This window comes from Rhinatrema bivittatum, chromosome 2 (genome assembly GCF_901001135.1).
Source record: "Rhinatrema bivittatum chromosome 2, aRhiBiv1.1, whole genome shotgun sequence".
Classification (NCBI taxonomy): Eukaryota; Metazoa; Chordata; class Amphibia; order Gymnophiona; family Rhinatrematidae; genus Rhinatrema; species Rhinatrema bivittatum.
The window spans coordinates 707,763,851-707,785,085 of NC_042616.1; the positions used below are offsets into that span (position 1 = coordinate 707,763,851).

At 42.0% G+C, this 21,235-nt stretch overlaps 1 protein-coding gene and 1 long non-coding RNA gene across 4 annotated transcripts in view; one reads left to right on the forward strand and one right to left on the reverse strand.

The window, feature by feature from the left end:
* Positions 1–21,235, reverse strand: part of CDH17 (cadherin 17) — a 183,281-nt gene that overhangs the window by 85,329 nt on the left and 76,717 nt on the right. For both annotated transcript variants that reach the window (XM_029591692.1, XM_029591693.1), the window contains exons 7-8: positions 14,264–14,401; positions 489–639 (exon numbers count right to left, since the gene is read on the reverse strand). In XM_029591692.1, coding sequence (XP_029447552.1) covers positions 489–639; positions 14,264–14,401 — 289 coding nt within the window. The remainder of the gene's footprint in view (positions 1–488; positions 640–14,263; positions 14,402–21,235) is intronic.
* LOC115085542 overlaps positions 1–21,235 on the forward strand; it is a 42,446-nt gene that overhangs the window by 16,548 nt on the left and 4,663 nt on the right. The window contains exons 2-4 of one of the 2 annotated variants that reach the window (XR_003854891.1): positions 5,338–5,397; positions 5,465–5,579; positions 8,192–8,288. This is a non-coding gene — a long non-coding RNA (uncharacterized LOC115085542). Of the gene's footprint in view, positions 1–5,337; positions 5,398–5,464; positions 5,580–8,191; positions 8,289–21,235 lie in introns of those variants that run through there. The other variant, XR_003854892.1, reaches the window with a different exon arrangement.

Sequence of the window (21,235 nt, forward strand, 5' to 3'; positions counted from 1 at the left end):
GATGGAAATGGCTCTGTTTCTGGTGGAAGAGAGTTTGGCATGTGGGAGTGATGGAATCACTAGTTGTATTTTACCAGTTGTTCTTGTTGCGTGGAGGATAATGGATATGAATGATGTCATCAAGTGCAGTGTAGTCTGCTTTGTAAATTGCTTTCTGTAATGTTGAGAGGACTTTGAATTCGATTCTTTTCTCAATTGTGAGCCATTGTAATTGGTTGAGAACAGGTGTGATATGATCTGATTTTCTTTTACCTGTCAGGACTCTGGCAGCAGCTTTCTGAAGAAGTTGTAAAGGTTTTAAGGATGACTTAGGTAAGCCAATTAGAAGCCAATTAGGTAATTCCATAGATTTGCATAGGGGTCAGAGCAAATTAAACAGCAACCAATTTTGGGGCCATGAACGCTAAGTATGTTTTTTTAATACAGTGATTTATAATGGGGTTAAGTAAATTAAAAACAATGTATAAACAGTTAAAATTCTTTCTTACCCAGGCCTTCGTTTTCCTGAACTTCAAATATAGTTAAGGCTTTTTCACAAATAGGTGGGTTATCATTTATGTCAAGCACATTAACTTGAATATGCACAGGAGAAGCCAACATATTTCCAAACATATCTTTTACGGCTGCAAAAAACAGATACTAAAACAAGAAATGCAGGATTAGGAATAATACACTATGAGATCAATAATGTTATTGCTCAAATGCATAAAGACACCAAATGTATCAGTTATCTGACATAGATTAATGTTATATTTTCTGGCTTTAGATATATAAACAACAAAAAATCCTATGTTTATTTTTAGATTTTTTTTCTCCATTTTGTGAGATAGGTTAAAATCGGCATTTTCAGTCAGGGATGGGGATTGCTTTTAATTTTAATGTACAATTTCAAATTAAAAACTGATTTTCAACTCTCTTGCCATCCCCCTGCTTTATCTGATGACCTTCCCAAGTCAACCATTTCGTGTCAACTCCAACACGGCTCTCTTCTTCTACCGCACCTCCTGCCCCCTCTTGCTTCCTCCACCTGCTATTGTCAGGGCATGGCTGGTGCCACTGTCCAGCCCCTCGGCCACTGATTCTTGCAGCTGCCTGCACTCCCGCTCTGTTCTAGAAGACCCAGAAGCAGTGGAGCGGAAATGTCAGCAAGGTGGAGGAGCCAGCTGGTAGCATTAGTGAGATTTCAGGTGGAGGAGGACAGAAGAGAGCATTTTCTGGTATTTAATTGATTAACATTGATTTCAATTTTTTTTTTTATTTTATCACTTTATCAGTGAAGCTGAATGTTACAGAACAACAACCTCACTAATTTTGGTACCTGTAAGGATTCTTACAAAAAACTTAGTAATAAGACATGGAAAGGATGGGTCTTGTAAGAATCAAAGAGGAAGACGACAAGTACTGAAATGGACTACCAGCAGAGGTGGTGGAGGCCAGAACTGTAACTGTTTGGACATGCTTGGAGCAGATGTGAAGGGCAGAGGGAGTAAAAAGGTTGAGAGGTCAGAGAGAAGATATGGGAGAGGGCGAGCTGTTGTTGGTTTTCGTATGAGAAATTCTATGCTCGTCTACCCAAAATGCTAGAAGCCCAGAGGAAGAATTTCAGCTGGTCAGACTCATGGGCTATTTGGTCTTTATTTGTCATCATTTCCTATGTTACTGTGTTACTCCCAACAGTACAGGCCTGAGATAGCCTGAACTTGCTAGAGCTGTATTTAGTGTTATGTTATGATAATGATATACTCATATATATGTGCTATATGCTGATTGTTTGAATTTTATGTTGTTCTGCACTGAGAACTCTCTGGATAAGCGGAGATGATCTTGGATTGAGGGAGGGAGAAGGGGGAGAGAAAACCTAAGATCAAGTGGGGGCCAGGGAAAAAGAGGAAAGGACTCAAGATTAAGGGGCTATGGACTGTTGATGGGATGGGGAGGCAGAGAAGAGGACTTGGAATTGAAGGGGGAAGAGGAGAGGAACAGTGAATTAAGGGAGGTGGAAGGGAGAGGGGTCCTGAGATTGAGGAAATGATGTGGGGGGAAAGAGAGCCCATGATCTGGAGTGCCCAGTTCCTTAGTATTTGCCCTGGCCCCTGAATATCTACCAGTAGTGCTGCATCTGTGCTGGTAACAATCCTGACAAATCAAAATCCAAATTAAACAACTGGAAAACACTGCTCTCTCTGTATTGGTGAAAAAAGGGTAAGCACCCACAAATCACAAAATTTTGAATAACACAATCCAAATCACATGCAAAAGGAGGTGCTCTCCATGCTAACCAAGAAGCAATATCGCAGGAAAAGTAAACAGCACTTGTACTCAACCCAGAAAATAAAAACATATATTTTATTGGCATTTCCCAAATAACATCCAATCAATCGCAGCTGGCAGATACAACACTCCCAACAGCACTGTTTCACACTCAAATGCTTTGTCAAAGAAAGTTCCCCTGACAAAGCAGGAGAGCACAATACAGCACAGCTGGAAGTGTTATCTCTGCTGGCCAGTTTTTTCTGCTACATTGAACACTATCCCTTAGCACATGCAATGCCATTCCCTTCTGTCAGCAGAAAAGATTCAATTCACCATATAAATCTAGAAGACTGTACTCAGAAAAGTTTAGATGACCATCATATATTGAGACGCTGATAGCATTCACTTATAGAATGTGCCAAGTTAGTATCTTTAGTTATAGGTCATCACAAAGTCCATGGTTGTTTATTTTTTATATTCAGATAAAATACATTTATCTTGTGAAGCAGTTCTTGCATGCTCTTTCTGCAATCCAAAATCCAAAATTGTTTTGATTGTATTCCCTTTTATTATGCATTGCTCTGAGGATTCATCCTACACTCTACCCCTCTTATCACACAAATCACTCCTATATACTGCACAAAACAGAACTATTTGTTCAAAAGAGAGGCCTAGGGGCCTTAGGAAAGAGTTACCATCTAGGTAGAATGCCACAGTCATCCTCAGGTTTATCTCTCCTTCAGCAAATTACCTAGGTTTATATGGTATCCTGTATACAGCAGCTGTTTAGGATGTACTGTGGGATAGTAGCCAAACAAAGGAGATGACACATCTGCATATCTAAGACAGAGTAATGCTACTCCTATCTCATGCCACTCTTACAGGAGACAATAGGAAAGCACTATTTTCAAGTGAGCTCTTCCATGTGTACTATGGCAACAAACATTCTCCAGCTTAATGAAAGACATCAGCAAAAATGGATATGAAACAGGAAGGTTAGTCACTCATCCACAGTCATCAAAACAGGTCTATCTTTTATCATCTTTCATAGGCTGAGTAGGCAGGAAGTCCAAACATACCACTTACCCTTCTTATTTTGCCTAGGTCTTCATTGAGATATACCATCATCTCTATCAGTTCTGTGAAAGCAACAACTAAACCCCTTTTAATTACTCTTTGTGGGTGGAGCAGGATCCATTACTGGACCTCCCCCCAAAAATGGGCGAATTGAGCTTTATATTACTGATGCTTGAGAATACATGATCATGTATTGAGACTGATACTAAATAAATCACATAAATGAATGCATACAAATTTAATGGAGGGAGAAGTAGTCTAGCGGTTAGAGCAGCCAGCCAGGGTTCAAATCCCTCTGATACGTCTTGTGACCTTAGGCAAGTCATTTCATCTTCTAGTGCCTCAAGTACAAACTTAGGACCTCATTTCTTAAGCATTCTTCCCTTAGACACAGAATGGCAGAAAAGCCTTAGTAAATCAGGCCCTGAGTCAGGGGTGTTCAAACTGATCCTTGGGGGCCCACCAGCCAGTCAGGTTTTCAGGATGTCTCAAAAAAATATGCATGAAATGTATTTGCATGCACTACTTCCTATTTATGCATATATTTCTCAAGCATATTCATTAGGGATATCCTGCAGGGTGGTGACTGAGGAACAATTTGAGCATCCCCTGCCTTCGACTATAAGCTTCCCGGGAATAGGGAAATACCTACTTTATCTGAATGTATCCCATTTGAAGGTGTCACAAAAGGCAGAATGTAAATTAAAAAAAATATTATTATGATTAGGAGCACTATAAATATGTCAAAAGATATGATCATGTAAAGACCATAGTTAAAATTGACTTCAGAATGTGCAAAATATCAAAGATAAAAACAGTGACTGAATGCAGCAAACAGTAGGACCTGGGTGCCTCTGCTCTGAGCAGCCTACTTACTCTACAGTAAAAATGAAGTAGGTAGGATGACAGCATAGTTGTCTGCTGGTTAGGGTCATTCCTTTCTACATTGCATGGAGGTTTGCAATTGAAACCCTGAAGCAGGCAACTATTTACTGCCGAAAGCATGCTTGAACATTGGTGGAATCCTTCTGCTCAAGCTGAGGACTTTTGAGACATTTTTCCCTTTTGTTTCTAGAAGCTCAGGGTCTGATGATCCATTTTTTTCTCATCGTTTTTTAAAGACTCTGCCAGAATATGAAAAACCTGCTTGGATCGTTTGTCAGTCCTTTTGATGGGGGAGGGCAATTTTCAAAGCTTGTTATGTGGGTAAATTGGGAGTCTGAATATTGCCCTTCCAGCAATCCCACTAAAAGTATATTCAGGGGTTGCAAGTCATGCACACTCGCTGCCGCATTTGGGGGAGGTGTTCCACGTGGGTATGTTTTAGGAGGAATAAAAAAAAAACATGCATAAAGTGTGCTTTCAAATCTATGCATGTTGTTTTCGACTCGCACAAAAAGCAGCTTGCAAAAGGTCTGGGGCAGGTGTGAAAGGCAAAGTAGGCATGCATTTCCCCTTTCAAATCTGGTGCAAAGTCCCCGAGGAAAAATTACCTGTGAGTTTTGGACAGTTTAGAAATTGCCCCCATGAGTTGATATTTGTGCAGCTAATAATAACTGCATATGTGCTTTAAACGCAGGAGAGAGCTTTGGCTTTATGTCATTGGATGGATAGATAGCTCCTAACAAACCCTTGATTTATTTAGTGTGTTAGCATGAACACTGACGGCTGCTAGCTGCCAAATATAAAAATAAAATAATAGCAAAAATGACAATTTCCTTAATGTTGGTTAGTGGCAGTGGTGGAGACTGCACATTCTAAGCAGAATTTTGCTCTACGATAAAATGCTGTTTTTGAGCCCATTAAAGTATGTTTTTGCATTGCCCGTCCATAAACTAAATGATTTGACGTGTTAAAAGAAAACGAGCAAAGACGTTAGATAGTTAAGAAGCCTTTATTAGGCTGACAAATGTTTTCAGATGTCATTTTTCCAGACTGATAAAGTTACTTTCTTGCACAAATTTCATGTTTGATGGCCTTACATGACCCTCCTTAACTCCTTTGCAGGACAACTGAAATGACACTGAAGTGATAACAAGCGGAATGATGTCAGGAGAGCCTGATAAGGTATAAGGTGTGTGGCAGTGAGCTGGTCCATAAAGACTTTTTTCTGAAGAGATTATTTAATTTGCAGGAAACAAGCATAGACCCATCCCAAGAGTAAGAAAGGGACCAGTGGTAAGGAGGTCAAAGATTGCTGTGGAACCAGGAGGCCGCTCCCTTCCTGAATGGTCATAAAACCCAATCAGGTAAAACAACTATGGATGGTATGTCTTTGGCTATCTGGGAGAATAAGCAGAATGTGCTTTGTGTTTGCTGTTCAACAGTTGTGTCTTTTTATTGAAGATGGAGGCAGGGATAGAGTTGCCAGGTCAATCTAAAAAGGCCGTTCCAGGCATGGTTTTTTTTTTTTTTTCCATTGCATGCAAGGAGTTGTAGTTCTGATTTCCGTAAGAAAAGACTGGATCAGCCTCTTTAAATTGACTTGGGTGAGATGGTAACCCTAGGCAGAAAACAGATCATGGAGGCAACAGTTGCAAAGTTTGCAGACATGAATCAACAAGACTATAGGTGAGTTTTAGAAAGCCCTTCAGTAACCTGACTAGGACTGCTTCCTACTATCAAGGAACATTATGACACGTCTTTGACGTGCCATCTTTTATTTTCAGTTTAATGAAGCATATCTGAGATTTACAGCGGAAAAGCCCAGGGGTCTTGCCTATTTAAAGAGACAATGTACTAAGGTGCTGTGAGTAACCTTCCAATTTTAGCACATATTCTAAGATCAGATTTACTGAGGTACACATTAGCATAGGTATATGCAGAGCATGATTGGATTCTGTAAATAATTATCTGAGCCCATATCTCCACTGTAATTGGCTGAAAGACCTGATTAGCACAGAGAATATCTGCCTCTACTAGCCTGTTCTCACATCCTTCACCTCCAAAACAAGGTCTGACGGCAATCACTGACCAAATCACCACTCCTAATCCCATGCAGACCAAAATGCAAAATGATGCTCACTAGCCATTTGGGACCTCACATACAACTGGCATGAGTTCAAGATTTTTCCTTCTGCCAGCCGCTAATGGGGTTGCTGGGGGGTGTAGTTGACAGGAGGGATCCTGGAGATGAGAATGGTTCTTTTTTAGGCATTAAATTGTCAGAGCTTGTTGAGGGGTGGGGGTTTGGGATATTGGCTTAATAGACCAGGGGTAGGCAACTTTAATTTTGGAGTGTCACAAACAGGTCTGGTTTTCAGGACATCTATCCTATATATGCAAATATGTCTCATGCATATTCCTTGTGGATGTTCTGAAAACCAGACCTGTTCGTGGCACTCCAGGTCTGGAGTTGCCAACCCCTGCATTAGACCTTCTAAGATGCTGTGGGTGGAAGATTGGGCCATGGGAGCTTGTTGTGGTGGGGGGAAATCATATCACTAGGCCTTTACCGGGTTGGAAAACAGGAGAATTGCTATGGGGGTGGCCAATGCTCCCCAAAATGGACTGACCATCCCTTTGCACCCCAGTCTCAAGGCTCCTGGTTAGCTGGACAGGCAGGAGTAGAAGCGCTATGTGTTGCCTGCTCTTTAGAACTATTGACAGCAAGAACAGGAATATTCATTTATCTATCTATCTATTTATCTATTTATTTGTTTATTTATTTATTCATTGTTTCTTATGTGCTGCACAACAGATAACAGATTTGGCCAGAGTGGTTCACAAATACAAGCACAAATAAAATTACAATCAATATAATAACCATTCCTAACCATAAAACAATAAAAAAACCCCCATTAAAATAAAACCCCACTACAGCATATCTGACGAAAAGACCACCTTCTACCCACTCCAGTCTGTTCCACCCATAAGCAACTAGACAATGAGACCCTTATTGCGATGGGAAGAGCAGCACCTTCACTTTCTTCCTAAAATGAGAGTTTACTTCAACTCTCACCACTCACCTTCGGTCCACATACTGACAACATTCTTTTCCTCCTGTCTAGCCAGAACATGTAGCAGTGCTGCTGTTACAGAGCGCAAATTTCAATTAGGTACATACCTCCTAATCTTATCCTGCAGATAACTGGCACTCAGCCCATGTACTGTCTTGTACATCATGGTCATTAGCTTAAATTTGCCCGCTTTTCAACAGGCAAACAATGAAGGCAAATTAATAAAGGGCCATGTAAACTCAGAGCATGCACAGTGCTACCAGTCCCTGTGGCCCCCTCCTGCCTCTACTCACACACTTCTGTTTTGAAACCTGAAGCGTGAGTGTTGCGTCCGTCGGTGCTAGACGGCTTCGCCCCATTTGCCTCACCTTGTTCACGGCTCCTCCCGCTTCCCTTGGGAAAATGGCTGCCGCCTTGTCTACAAGCCGACTTCTCCGGCGTCCCTGGAACGGCTATGGTGCTGCCTCCCGCCATGCTCTTCCCAAGGGCCTACTAAGGTGCGCGCGCGCACTTCACCCACGTCTTTATTCCAGCATTGGCGCAAACCTCGGGGGCGTTCCCCCTCTACTGACGACACATCATCTGGGTATATAGCTTGTACTTTGTTGCTACCTTGTTGAGTTAGCAAAGGATTAGTTTCGGCCGGTCTAAGCTATTCTGCCACTTCCATGATGCAGCTGGAAGCCCTATCTCTGCCCTTCATGGTATTGCTAACCTGGATACCTGCTCCTCGGGGGCCCTCTGATTTATTTCAGGTGCCTTACAGAGATCAGATACTCGCTCCTCAAGGGCCTGCTCTCCCTGCCTCGGTGCCGCTACCAAACTTCTTCAACCTGGTGTAATCACATACCAACAGCAACCATCTAGTGAGTAATCTAACTCTCAGTCTATCTCATCCACAGGACTGCCATGCTGGGAAAACCACACCAGAATCCCCCTTTACCAACGGGGTGAGAAGGGTCCCCTCTGCCGAGGGTCCTGAGACTGCTACATCCAGACTACCTCACTACTGCCACCTCTGGTGGTACACTTCAAGCTGTTTAATAAAAGAATTAAACTCTGTGTTTGTGCGTCTGTGTTTAGCCCAGTACTGTGGCGCCTCTCGGGGCTCCTCCCCGAGGGCGTGGTCATCTGCCTCAGTACCCAAGAGTCCACCCAAACACCACTTAACCATAACAGATTGCTAACTCCATGGATTCAGCTCAGCTCACCGCATTGCAGGCCATTCTAGGCCTGGCCCAGCGAATCTCCGAACAGCAGAGTGCACTGGAGAGTTTGGCTACTGCATTCAACTTGCTGCACACACAGATGAATTTACCCACCACCACAGGTAAAGAAGCTACACTGCCTGAAGTGATGGTCAAGACCTTTGTACCTCTATCTGCTCCTAAACGCTTCTCGGGGGAAGTTTGGAGATGCAGAGGTTTTATTAATCAGTGTTGCATGCACTTCTCCCTGCAACCTAGCCATTTCCCCACAGCTCATGCCAAGACCACCTATATCTTGTCTTATCTGGACGGAAGAGCGTTGACTTAGGCCTTTTCGCTGTGGGAGCACGAGGATCCTATTCTACATGTCATTGAAGCATTCCTCGAGCTATTCAAATCAGTTTTTGATGATCCTGCCCGGTGTACCACTGCAGGATCTTGTTTGGTTCACCTGAAGCAAGGTAACAAACCCTTGGCTGACTTCGCTATCGAATTCAAGACACTGGTGTTTGAATTACATTGGGACCCTAAATGCCTGAGGACCCTCTTCTTTGAAGGACTGAACTCTCGTCTGAAGGACGAGCTCGCTGCTCGTAAAATGCTTGAGACCTTGGCTGAACTGGTGAAGTTGGCAACAAGGATTGGTCGCCGACGTCGTGACATGGTTCAAGAGACCAAGACTCCCAGAAGACCTTTTCAGGGTGAAACTCGAGTTAAGTCCACACCCAGGCCTGTTCCTCCGGTTCCAGTTGCTGGCAAAGAAGAACCAATGCAATTAGGCCGCAGCCATCTGACAGCTAAAGAGAGAAGAACCAGGAAGAAACTGGGGCTGTGCAAGAATTGTGGACAAGCTGGCCATGCTGTTCAAACATGCCCTATATGTCCAGGAAACTGGCAGACCTAAGTCCTGCAGAGGTGAGAACAGAAGCATGGACTCAGGAACTGGGAGGGAGAGCAGGGACTCAGGGATAGAAGAACTCGGTGATTGGGTTGTGATATGAGTAGAGGTGTGCTGGATGATTTCAGTTGTCAGACAATGTGCAGAAAAGTGAAAAGGGGCAGAGAGATGGTGTAAAAGACATGGAGAGGTTGAGAAACAATTGGAAGAGACAGGGGGCTGTGAAGGGGATGACAGACAGAGGAAAGGGAAAGATCCATGAAGGAGGTGAGAGAGGGTAGAAATGGGGTTTCTAGAAAAGAAGTAAAAGGGGGACTTGGAAGTTCGGTAGGGGATAAGACAGAAGAAAGGTGATGAGATGGACCTGAGGCTGAGAAGGGGATGAGAGGCAGATGAAGATAGATGAAGGAGGGGGATGGGGTGAATACAGAGGGTAGAAATGGGGGACTAGGGACTGGATGAAAGGGCGAATAGAAGGCGAGGAATGGAGTTGGAGAGTGGTAGATGGAAAACTGGTATGTAGGTCAGAGGTGACTAGAGGGAGACTGAGGACTGGTAAGTAATAAAGATGAAAAAAAGAAGTGAAATCTAACTATCAGTGGATAGAGAAGAGAGGAATGGAGAAAAAAAGATGAAATGGAAAGGTCAATATCAGAGACAGATAGAAGGAATGAATTGAAAAAGACTGGAGAGAAGAAACAGAAAATGGAAAGGAGACCCTGGAAAACAACTTAGAAGAGCAAGAAAAGGAAAGTGAAAAAGAGACCTGGATCCATTGACAATAAAAATGAAATGCCCAAAGTCAGAAAAATACATTTTATATTCAGTGTTGATGATTGGAATATGTCAACATTGGGAATGTGCATTTCTTAACTTTGTATTTTGAACAGTTAAGAAGGAAATGCATTTCTGTTTCTCTTTCTCCAGTGCTGCACTGCATGCAGAGTCTGACTTTTAGGGTTTTCCAGTTCATTTTTTTGTCTTCATGATTCTGTTTCTAATCTGTAGTCTCTTGTTCTTTGATAAGGGTGAGTCAGGTCTGGATTTGCCAATAGGCACTCTAAACCTCTGCCAAAAATAGGAAAACTCTTGGGGGCAACAGGTCAGCTGAAGATTTGCAGACTCCCAGCTCTGCTGAATTTTACTCAGCAGAGAATAGGAGGGGAGGGCTGAGGCTGGAAGGGACAGAGCAAAGAAAAACTGTTCTACTTCCTATTCCACTGCCCTGCTCTCCCCCTACCCTATCCACAGAGTAAAAAAAAACTACTCTGCTCCCTAATCCAACTCCTCCCTCCCTGTCATTCAGAGTCATGAAAGGAAAGGTGAACATGAAGCAGAGTAAAGAAGACTGTGTCTTAGACTTTCCACTCTGTTCCCTGTCCAGAGGAAGCGAGGGGACAACACCACTAGTGCCTAGGAGAGCCTTTTTTTTCAGGTTTTTTGTCACTGGCAGTGGAGGGATGTTGTGAAGTGATACCAGAATTTGAATATATTTTTTTGTCACTGTGTGTTGGTAGAGGAAACACCCCAGCTCTACTTTTCATCCATTGTTGGGGACATTTCTATTAATGCAGAGTGTGGATCAGAGAACTGGCGGTGCAAACCTTATATTGAGATTCTGTCCCATCCTGTATAGACCCTAGACTTTGTTCCCATATAGAATTGATTGAATGATGCTACCCGTAATTTTAATGATAATTTTGCTGGGTGGTGGAAACTGGCCAGAGGTTTCTTTATTGCATGGAAAAACCTTGGAGCTTTTCCTTTAGTGTCTTTCATAGTCAGTTTAAAGGCCTGAAGCCTTGTTGTGCGGTGGATGTGACTGATGTTGGCTTACCATCTTCCATACCCAGCTTGCTGCCATGAAGCCCTCCAAATATTTGTGTCTAAAGATGCCACTGTTATCAGGGACAAGGAGGAGAAAGATGCATCTGCTTGGGGTTGTGGAGGAAGGAAAAGGATCAGTCTATTCGAGGGGAACCAGGATACAGCCTCCCTCCATGTTAAACGGTGGCATACCGACCCTGTGATCGGTGAATTTATCTATACCTTTCAAGGTGTTAAGTCTACTTTAGCAAACAAACAGGCAGAATGTGGGCATGATATGGGTAGGGTGGTGGTGTTATGAGGTGTAGTCAAGAAATGTGCACGGAAGTACCTAAGGGGTAGATTTTAAAAGGATCGCGCGTGGCCTACATGTGCGCGCGCTACCCAGTGCGCGCACATGTACGCCCAATTTTACAACTTGCGTGCGCAGGCACATGCAAGTTATAAAATCAGGGGTCGGCACGCGCAAGGGGGTGCACAATTGTGCACCTGCAGCATGCCGAGCCGCACTGCCTTCCCCTGCTCCCTTCCCCCTAGCCTGACCTTCCCAACCCTTCCCCTAACCTTTGCCCCCTAGCCCTACTCTACCCCCCCGACCTTTATTGTACCTTTTGCGCCTGTCTCCGGGCAGGTACAAGTTGCGCGCACCGGCCGACTGCCAGCTCGCGATCCCCGGCGCAGCAGCAAATATGGCTGCTGTGCTGGGAGCCTGACCCCGCCCCACCCCAGACCACCACGCCCACGCCCCTTTAGTAAAGCCCCGGGACTTACACGTGTCCTGGGCCTTTATGCGCGTCGCCGGGCCTTTTGAAAATAGGCCCGGCGCGCATAACCTTTTGAAAATCTAGCCCTAAGTGCCTGGGCCCCCTGTCCAGGTATAGTTGAGCGTAAAGTTACTTCTGCTATGGAGGAGGTGTAAGACTTGATAAAAATATTTCCATACATTTCTGAGGTATTTGAAGGATCTGGGATAACTGGGGGGAGTGCAGGCTATAAACCAGACCAATTTGGAGGATCTATCTGTAGCCTGGGCAAACTGGTAGATGAACTGGTAAAACTGGTCATGGCGTGGATATGCACATGTTATAAAATTCTCTCACCTGTCCAGCTCAAAGCCAACATTACATGGCTGTGTGTCTACACATGTAAAATTAGGTGCATATATATATGCGCCAGGGCTATTTTATAACTTCTGCACGCAGGTGTGCACAGGATATAAAATTGTTGCATATCTTACCACGCGCCCACACACATGTATATGTGCGCCTGCATGCCCGTTTGAAAGTTACTGTCCCTATGCATAGGAAGGATAATTTTCAAAAGGACTTCTGCAGATAAAGTAGTGCAAAAATGGTCATTTAGAAAACTACATACCTGAATCACACCTAAAATTAAGCACTTTTATGTATATAGGTGAGAGGCATTCCAGCGGCTAGAGACTGGGCAGGGTTGGAACTTACTTGTATAGGAGGTAATTTTCCAAAGATTTAACACATGTAAAAATGTACTTTACATGCACAAATTGTCTTCTGAAAATTGCTGCTTGTAAGCACGTAACTCCTTTGAAATTTCACTGAATTTTCAAAAGGATTTATGCGCATAAATGGGCTTTTGAAAATCATTATGATAGATGCTACTTTTACGCGCATAAATCCTTTTGAAAATTACCTCCATTCTTTTTAGGCCTAATTTTAAAAGGCCTGCGCACGCCTGTAATGGGAGATATGCAATTGAAAAAGGCCGGGCCGAGCGCGCGCACTGTGTGCATTTTCAAATACCTCCAGAAAAAGGGGCGGGCTGGAGGCTGGGTCTGGGCGGGGCATGGGTGGGGCATGTGTGGGCCGGAACAGGGCCATTAAAGCACTGCCCCGCTGACCTGCTTGCCGGGAACGCCGGACCCACGCAAGTTGCTGCTGCTCCGGACCGCGGGTAAGAAAGAAAACAAAAAAATGTAGGACAGTTAGCGGGGTTTTAGGGGTTGAGGTTAGTAGGGGAAAAGGGATGCAGGTTAGGTAGAGGATTTAGAAAGTTCCAATAAAGGAGCGGACTGGGAGGGAACTGGGAATAGGGCCTGTTACATCGCCACGCGCATGATGTAAAATTTCCCCCCTTTACGCGCGCTTACATCAGTGCACGTGTTTTAAAATTGGCACATCTGTGTGTGCGCACTGGAAACACGCACACATGGACGCGGGTCTTAAAATTTACCCTTTTGTTTTTAAAAAGTATGCACATAAAGTCTCTCAGCAAAACTATGCACATCAAATAGAACAGGTACAATTGTATGCCCATAGATTTGCCAGGACAATTTTCAACATTGAAAATTGTTGTAACTTTTAGGTGCAAATTTGCTGGCTAATACATAAGCCTCCCTGTGTGGCAAATGAAGCTCACAATAAAAGACGGAATGACTCAAACTGCTATGGAAACGAAATCTTAACATTTTCCCTTCCCATTATTTATTTATTTATTTATTTGCATTTATTACATACTCAACATTAAGCGTCCTGGACTGACTACAACATTCATAAAGAACATTACAAATTGTATTAAGAAAAACCTTAGTAAAATAAAAGTAGAATAATAAAATGTTCATGAAAAAGCTTTCCTCATAAAACCGGCTTTTATGTCTTTTGGGAAGTTCAAATAATCCTTACACATCCTCAGCTCTAGGGGCAATGTAGAAGCTATGAATCTAAAAGCCTTGTCCTATGTGGACACCCAATGGTCTCCCTTTAGAGAAGAAGCAACAACAACAAAAATGCCCCTGGAAGAACCATCACTCTCAAATTGACAAAGTTCATATTTCTTGCAGTTGAAATCTATTAACCTACTGTCAGATAGCAGTAATATTACTATAAAACGGGATTTTTAAAATCTATCTGAAAACTTGTCCTGAAATCTAGACACGCTCCAGTCAATAAGAAACAGTTCTTTCTAGCCTTGTTTTAAGCACTGCCAGTTTAACATTCTTTGTTGTCATTATACTTACTATTCATGTTGAAAAAGGATGCATGATGGGATTTCTCATATGCACTTACTTGGTCTTTTTCTTCTCTATCCAAGGGTTTAGTCACATAGATATTTCCATCTTGATCAATTGAAAAAGGCAACTGAAAGGTAACTTTCTTCTCCTTTTCCATTAGCTCGTATTTTACACCAGGGTCATTCCAGGTTACCTGAAGTCCCAAAAATAAAAACTAAAATTTTGGACTCTGAGCAAACAATCCAACAACACAGTGCTACAGGGATGGCAGCAAAAAGAGTGAATTTCACTATTTTTCATCAATTTTGTCAGGAATTTTCACATTTAGTTCTGAGGGCAAAACATATTTACAGACATGTACATTATTTAGAAACATAGTCACAATGGTGAGAATGTGAGTTTTCAACATTTTTGCTTAATGCTAAAAATGTTTCCTACATATCTACTCACTGAATCCATAAGGCTAATTTCTTATGTATTCTCTTTTTTTTTTTTAGTGATGTCAGTCATAAGTAAAGCACGCCAATCTCCCCTCACCCTCTTTTTTCCCATATACTTCTAACATCCTTGGTTATGTCAAAGACTTTGGAGAGAGGCAGGGGTTATCATTTATTCCATGACTTTAGGACATTTTTATTATGATTAACTTGGTGTTTTCTGCAAAAATGTAGCCCTTACTTTAGCCCGAGGCATAAAACATTGTTATGCTGGACACAGTTTCTGTTCACATCATTCCAATTTTACATTTCATATGGAGATAGATATTTCTTCTAGGAATGTGCAATTGTTTGAAACAAATGGGTAAAACAAAATGAATGAGTCCATATTAGTTTCATTTGTGGATCCCTGAAACAAATGGAGGGGCTCCTCAAATGAAATAAAAATACTTGTCTTATTTGTTTAAGTTTGCCATTCAAGTCTATCGCCCATCAAAGTCTATGGCTGTGTACTGCTAAGCAAAAAACAACTGGTAACTATAGCAAACCAGTTTTTACTGTGTGAACTCATAGCCTTGTCAGAATAGAGACAGGACAAATTGGCAAGGAAACTATAGAGAGGAGAAATCATGGTGCAGCATCTTTTTAAATAGCCTATAGCTGCTACCTGGATCAAGTAACACTGACCCGCTCCTAATATAAAGTCTAAGCATGTGCAAGAAGTAGTCTGTGTTTCCTCTCTAGCTGTTGGCAGAGAAAGATGTGTTTGTAAAAACTCTCACAGAGTTTTTTAAAAAAGTTTAGAAACTTTTGGATTTGGCACTAGTAAAGGGCTGTTTTGAACTTCTTTATGCTGCAGTGATCTCACTCACTCCACCAGAAAGACAGAGGCAGTATACTGCTGATGATTTTGATTTTTTTTTCTTCACTGGGGGAGGGTCAGGGTGGGAGACAGTATAGAAATTAAAGCAGTGCTAGTGATTTTTTTTTGTCTCTGGATGGTGAGATGAGCATAGCACACTGACAGATTGAAGAGAAGAGTCTTACCAATCAGCAGTGCACACAGCATAGGACACATACACTGTATAAGTGTCTGTGTATGTATTTTTGTGACAGACAGTTCTTCATACAGTGAGTGTACTGTGAGTGAGAGTACATTTCAGTATCAATAAATAAATTCATATATAACATCCGAATGCTTAGTAGGGAGTTCACTTCAACAAATTCCATTATGTCAGGAAGAGAGAGAGAATGGAATGGCAGCCTTGGCGGCTTTGGCAGAAGAAGAGGAAGTGGTACAGTTCTAGCCCAGTCTACATCTAGTAGCTGCAATAAAAAAGGCACTAATCTTGTCCTGAAATTGTAGAGAGACTTTTTTAGCTATAGAATGGCAGATGTGGAAAGCAATGGCAGTTCAAGACAAAAGCACGAAAGCCATCCAAGACATAGAGTTGTAGAGGAGGAACATGGACTGGGGCAGCAGAAGTGCAACAGCCAAAACCAACTACATGCTCCTTCACATTTCTTACTGATTCTGAGGCAATAGAAATTATATTGGGGTAGATTTTATAATATGCGCACACGTATGCTCGAGTTTATAACATGCAAGCGCAGGCACGCACATGTTTTAAAATCCGGGGTCGCGCGCACAAGGGGATGCACAATTGTGCACCTTGCATGTGCCGAGCCGCACTGGCTTCCTCTCTTCCCTCCTAGGCCGCTCCGAAATCGGAGCGGCCTGAGAGGGAACTTCCCTTCCCCCCTAGCCTGACCTTCCCACCCCTTCCCCTAACCTTTTCCCTCCCAGCTCTACTCTAACCCCCCAGTTCTTTATTTTACCTTTTGCGCCTGCCTCCAAGCAAATGGCCATTGTGCCAGGTGTCACTGACCCCGCCCTGGACTGCCCATGCCCCGCCCCCTTTTCAAGCCCCAGGACTTACATGCGTCCCGGGGCTTTACGCGCACCGCCAGGCCTTTTGAAAATAGGCCCGGCGCGCAAAACCCCCCACGAGCGTAAATCCTCCTGGATTTACGTGCGTAGTTCTTTGAAAATCTGCCCCATTTTCTACAATTGATTAAAAGAAGAATCTTTTATGGAATTCCATGAATCAGAACTTTAAGAGCTAGTAGCTAAAGAAAATTTGGGAGGATTAGTCAGCAGCATCTTAGCCTCAAGTTCAACGATGGAGGAGATAGATAATGATACTAATAGTGATGACAGCCACCCCCAGCAAGAAAAGGCAGTGAAGGTAGACAGTGTGAGTGATGCCCCAGGCATTTTTCCTCAGAGTCCACTCTCAATCTCAACTCCAGAGCCAGCATCATCCTTCAAGGATATAACGAAGAGATTGTGGAAGATATCAGAGCCTTGGGGTATTCTTGCCATTCTGGGTGGCTGCTTTGCAGCTCTCATAATGCTTTGGGATCTTTATGCCACTCTTTCAGTTGCTTTCACACTCTATCTCTGCCTTGAGGGGTTTCTGCCTCTTTTGGCACTTTGTTCCCTCTTCTTGGTGCCTTGAGCTATGCATGGCAGCCACACTTGGTGCCTCTTTGCCTCTTTGCCTCTCTTGTACAGCCTTGGGAGGTCATGCCACTGTTCTTGGTGCCTTGTGCCCCACTTTTGCAGCTTTGTGATGATGTGGCCAGTTTTGCTGCCTTTTTTTTGCATCTCTGACAGTGCCTTGGAGAAGTCCTACCACTGTTGGCACCGGTTTGCACCATTGTGGTTCCTTAGGCTCTTCATGCCTCGTTTGGTGCCACATTGGCAAAGTCTTGTTCCATTGGTTTGCTTTCACCTTTCTGATGATGTTTACGCACCAGTTTCATTAGAAATTATTAGAAAATCCTAAGCTGGGATCCAAAATAGGCTGCATTGCTTCGTCCATTGAATATAATGGGAAATGAATGAACAAATAAAATAAACATTTTTTTTCCATTTGAAATTAATGAAAGAAGTGGATGTGCCCTATAAAATGAATGAATGAATGAATGAATCAAAACAAAAATCTCTCCTCTGTACATTCCTAATTTCTTCTGATAATTTCATACACTTTATTTTGTTTAAATCTACTTTTCTACTTGGCTAAATCATAATTCCTTCTTCTGTTTCTCATTTAGAGTCTTAATCAGCATAAAATAAGATGCTTCATAGGTATTTCCTGTCTGAATTGGTCAATCAATACAGGTTTGTTTAAACAGGCACATGTATTTTGTGGAACAGAGACCAGGTTGTAAGTGTGATGATTGTTGGACTGACTGAATGAGGATATTGCGAATCAATGTCTCCTCCGATAATAATCAAAATCAATGCATTAAGATATAGCAAATACAATTATTTGTAGAGAAATAATAACTGCATAAACAGTACTATATAGTACCTGATTAATTAGTCCACATCTATGTATGCTATCTAGAGACCAGAAAATGTTCCAAAAGTGTGAAATAAAGTCTAGCAACCTTTTAGCACTTTCTGATCATAATCTTAGGCCTGGATTTATCAAAATGCACTAAATATCGCATGCAATAGGAAAAGGGGTGTATTTTATGGTAATAGGTTGTTTTTGAAATGCACTTTGCATAGGTATTCCTGCAAACTGCAATAACATTTTTGCACTAAGTGCCAGAATTGTTTTAATTCCAAGAGAGAGAGCGAGAGAGATACACTAGCTGTAAGAGCCTCATACTAGGTAGGTATTTATACCTCTATATGAGACCCACCTAGCTACTTGAGGTGAGGTTTAGGTATTAGTGTAGGGGTTAGGAGCCACTTTGACATTCAGATTGCAATGTACGAACAGAACAGTGCACGCTTGTGAAGATTTGATGACCTTCGGAGTGAGGAAACTCACCCAAAGATGAGATTTGTGCAATGTTCTCTCAACCTAGCTTGATGGATTCTCTACCTGGGTAACATCAAATTAGGTTGAGAGAACATTGTACAAATCTCATCATTGTGTGAGTTTCCTCACTCCAAAGGTCATCGAATCGTCACAAGAGTGCACTGTTCTGTTCATACATCGCACTCTGAATGTCAAAGTGGCCTCTAACCCTTCACTAATACCTAAACCTCACCTCAAGTAGCTAGGTGGGCTTCATATAGAGGATAAATACCTACCTAGTATGAGGGCCTTATAGCTAGTCTCTCTCTCTCTCTCTCTCTCTCTCTCTCTCTCTCTCTCTCTCCCTCCCCCTCCCTCTCCCTCTCTCTCCCCCTCCCCTCCTAGCAGCTTAAAATGCTATTTGCAAAAACATTGTTAAAAGCTGTGCAATATGGCTTCACAAATTACAAAGCTGGTCCACTTGGCCAGAAACTCCTCCCCTTTTCCTAATTTGCATCGCATCATGCGTTATGGTGTTTTCGCATGTATTAAAGGTGCTTTTTGCATGTGACAATGCCATATAGCACTTTGATAAATGATCCCCTTAATGAGAAACTTAAAGCCTTCTGAAGTAAAGACTAAGCTTCTGTTAACTGACATTACTTGACAGCAATCCTACTATATGTACTGAAAAATCTTTTGATTATTTTGATGTTGGTCCAACAAAAGATATCACAACCTAAAAAGAATCCATTCTACTATAAAACATGAAAATTAATAAAATTACTTGAATTACTTACAAAGGTTTTTGTTTTCAAACTAGTGTTTTAAAATTAATTCTGAATCAAAATCAGTCAGTATTATGCTTACTCTCCTTTTTATAATGAGAAATATGATGGTAAACCATTTTCTACAAAGGAATTTAATCATTCTGTGTATAGTCCTCCAAAACACTGCTGTAGAGTTAGTCACTTTAACGTGCCGTGCTTGCACAATTCTTAGAATAAATGTATTGGGTAAATACCAAAAAACTATTTAGTCTGGTCCAGGCATGAAAAGGCTTTCCAAAAGTAATGCATTGCCAAATACCACAGAAGTACGCACAAACAATCCTGTTATTGAACATGATAACAGGACTGGTCTCAGTCTGTAATAGTTCTCAGAACACACAAGGTTGACTTGAATTTTCCATTGCATAATTCACTTTGCAACCTGCGTCTCTCCAGTGTGGTTATACTGTACTGTCCCTTTTAGCACTTGTTCATTCCCATTGTCCTTTTGCACTGAGAGAACTGGGAATGTTAACAAATATAATGCACTAGTAATGAAAATCTGCTAACCACTACTATCTCAAATTATTCTTTGTACTGCTTCTCTCACTAAACTGGTTACAGAATTGTTCATCATGCAGATAACGATGAGAAAATAACATTTATTTCAAAACAGAGTTAAGAAAGCAGACAAAATTGAATGTAAGAAGTACCATTCAGAACTAAAGGAGCTTCTTTCCAGGACACGCACATGTGCACGTCTGCAGTACATGTGTATGCATGGATGTGAAAATAACACCCGTCAGAGCCCTCATTTCCTCCTTGATATATCCAGAAAATTTAATATAGATAGGTCATCAAACAAAAAAGATACTAGGAACACATACACATAAATATATTACGAATATGTTTTTACATAGCTGATCTAATTGGTTAAAGGCATTTAAGGAGGAATTAAATTAATGAAGCTGATAAAGGAAACTATTGTTCTTCTTGTATTCTATTAACTACTAAAGTGAGATGGGCACTAAAATAGTTTTATTCAAATGTTCAGGTTATAAAATATAACTATATTGAGGTCTAGATGAACTGAAGGTTTTTTTTCTCAATTTGGGGCCAATTCATTAAGGGGGTAATTTAGTAACAGTCTGCATAAGAAAGAAAATACACGCATAAATTTCACTAATTTTCAAAGTGAACTTACAAATGTATCATTACTTTGAAAATTACCCCACCAAAACTACTTACACATAATTGCACTTGCTAAAATGCATGCAGAAAACTTTCCAGAAAATTTGCATGCATACTTGAAAATGCAGAAGTATGCGCCTGCATTCAGTCTGGGTAAGCTTACATGAATACAGGACAGATACTTGTACTGTAAGTTTGCCCACATATTGGGTGGGTGATTTTATAACAAAGTTATCTCACACACCAATGTCCTCAGTGGAAAACTGACTTTATGGTCTAACTTATCTGGTTAACTTAACTGGATACATTTGAATATCGCTACTTATGCAGCTATGTTAGCCAGATAAGTAGCTCCTCCCGGAATGCCCATATCTCGCCCAATACTTATCCGGCTATCTACTGAATGGGATCAGATATTCAGCCGCCACCACTTAGTCAGATAAGTCCCTACTTATCTGGCTAAGTAGCGCTGAATATCGGCCTCTTATGGCATATATTAAAACTAACCTTTGCACTTAATTCACAAAGCTAATGATATCCAAAACGCAGCCAAATTCTGTATATCAGTAGCTTTGAAGGTTCCCCTATAGTAATTGGCCCAAAATAAAGGGTTGCCTAGCATGGAAGAAATATCACACTGCAGCCACACAAGAAAATGCATTAGCAGGGAGGTCATGGGGCTGTCCAGGCTCCCTCAATAACCCCACAGTCCTGATATTACTCTTCTAACCCATTATCCCTCGGACTGTCTTCCCATATCTCCCCCATCCTGACTGCCAGGGTCGGTCCCATAATGAGGTAGGATGAG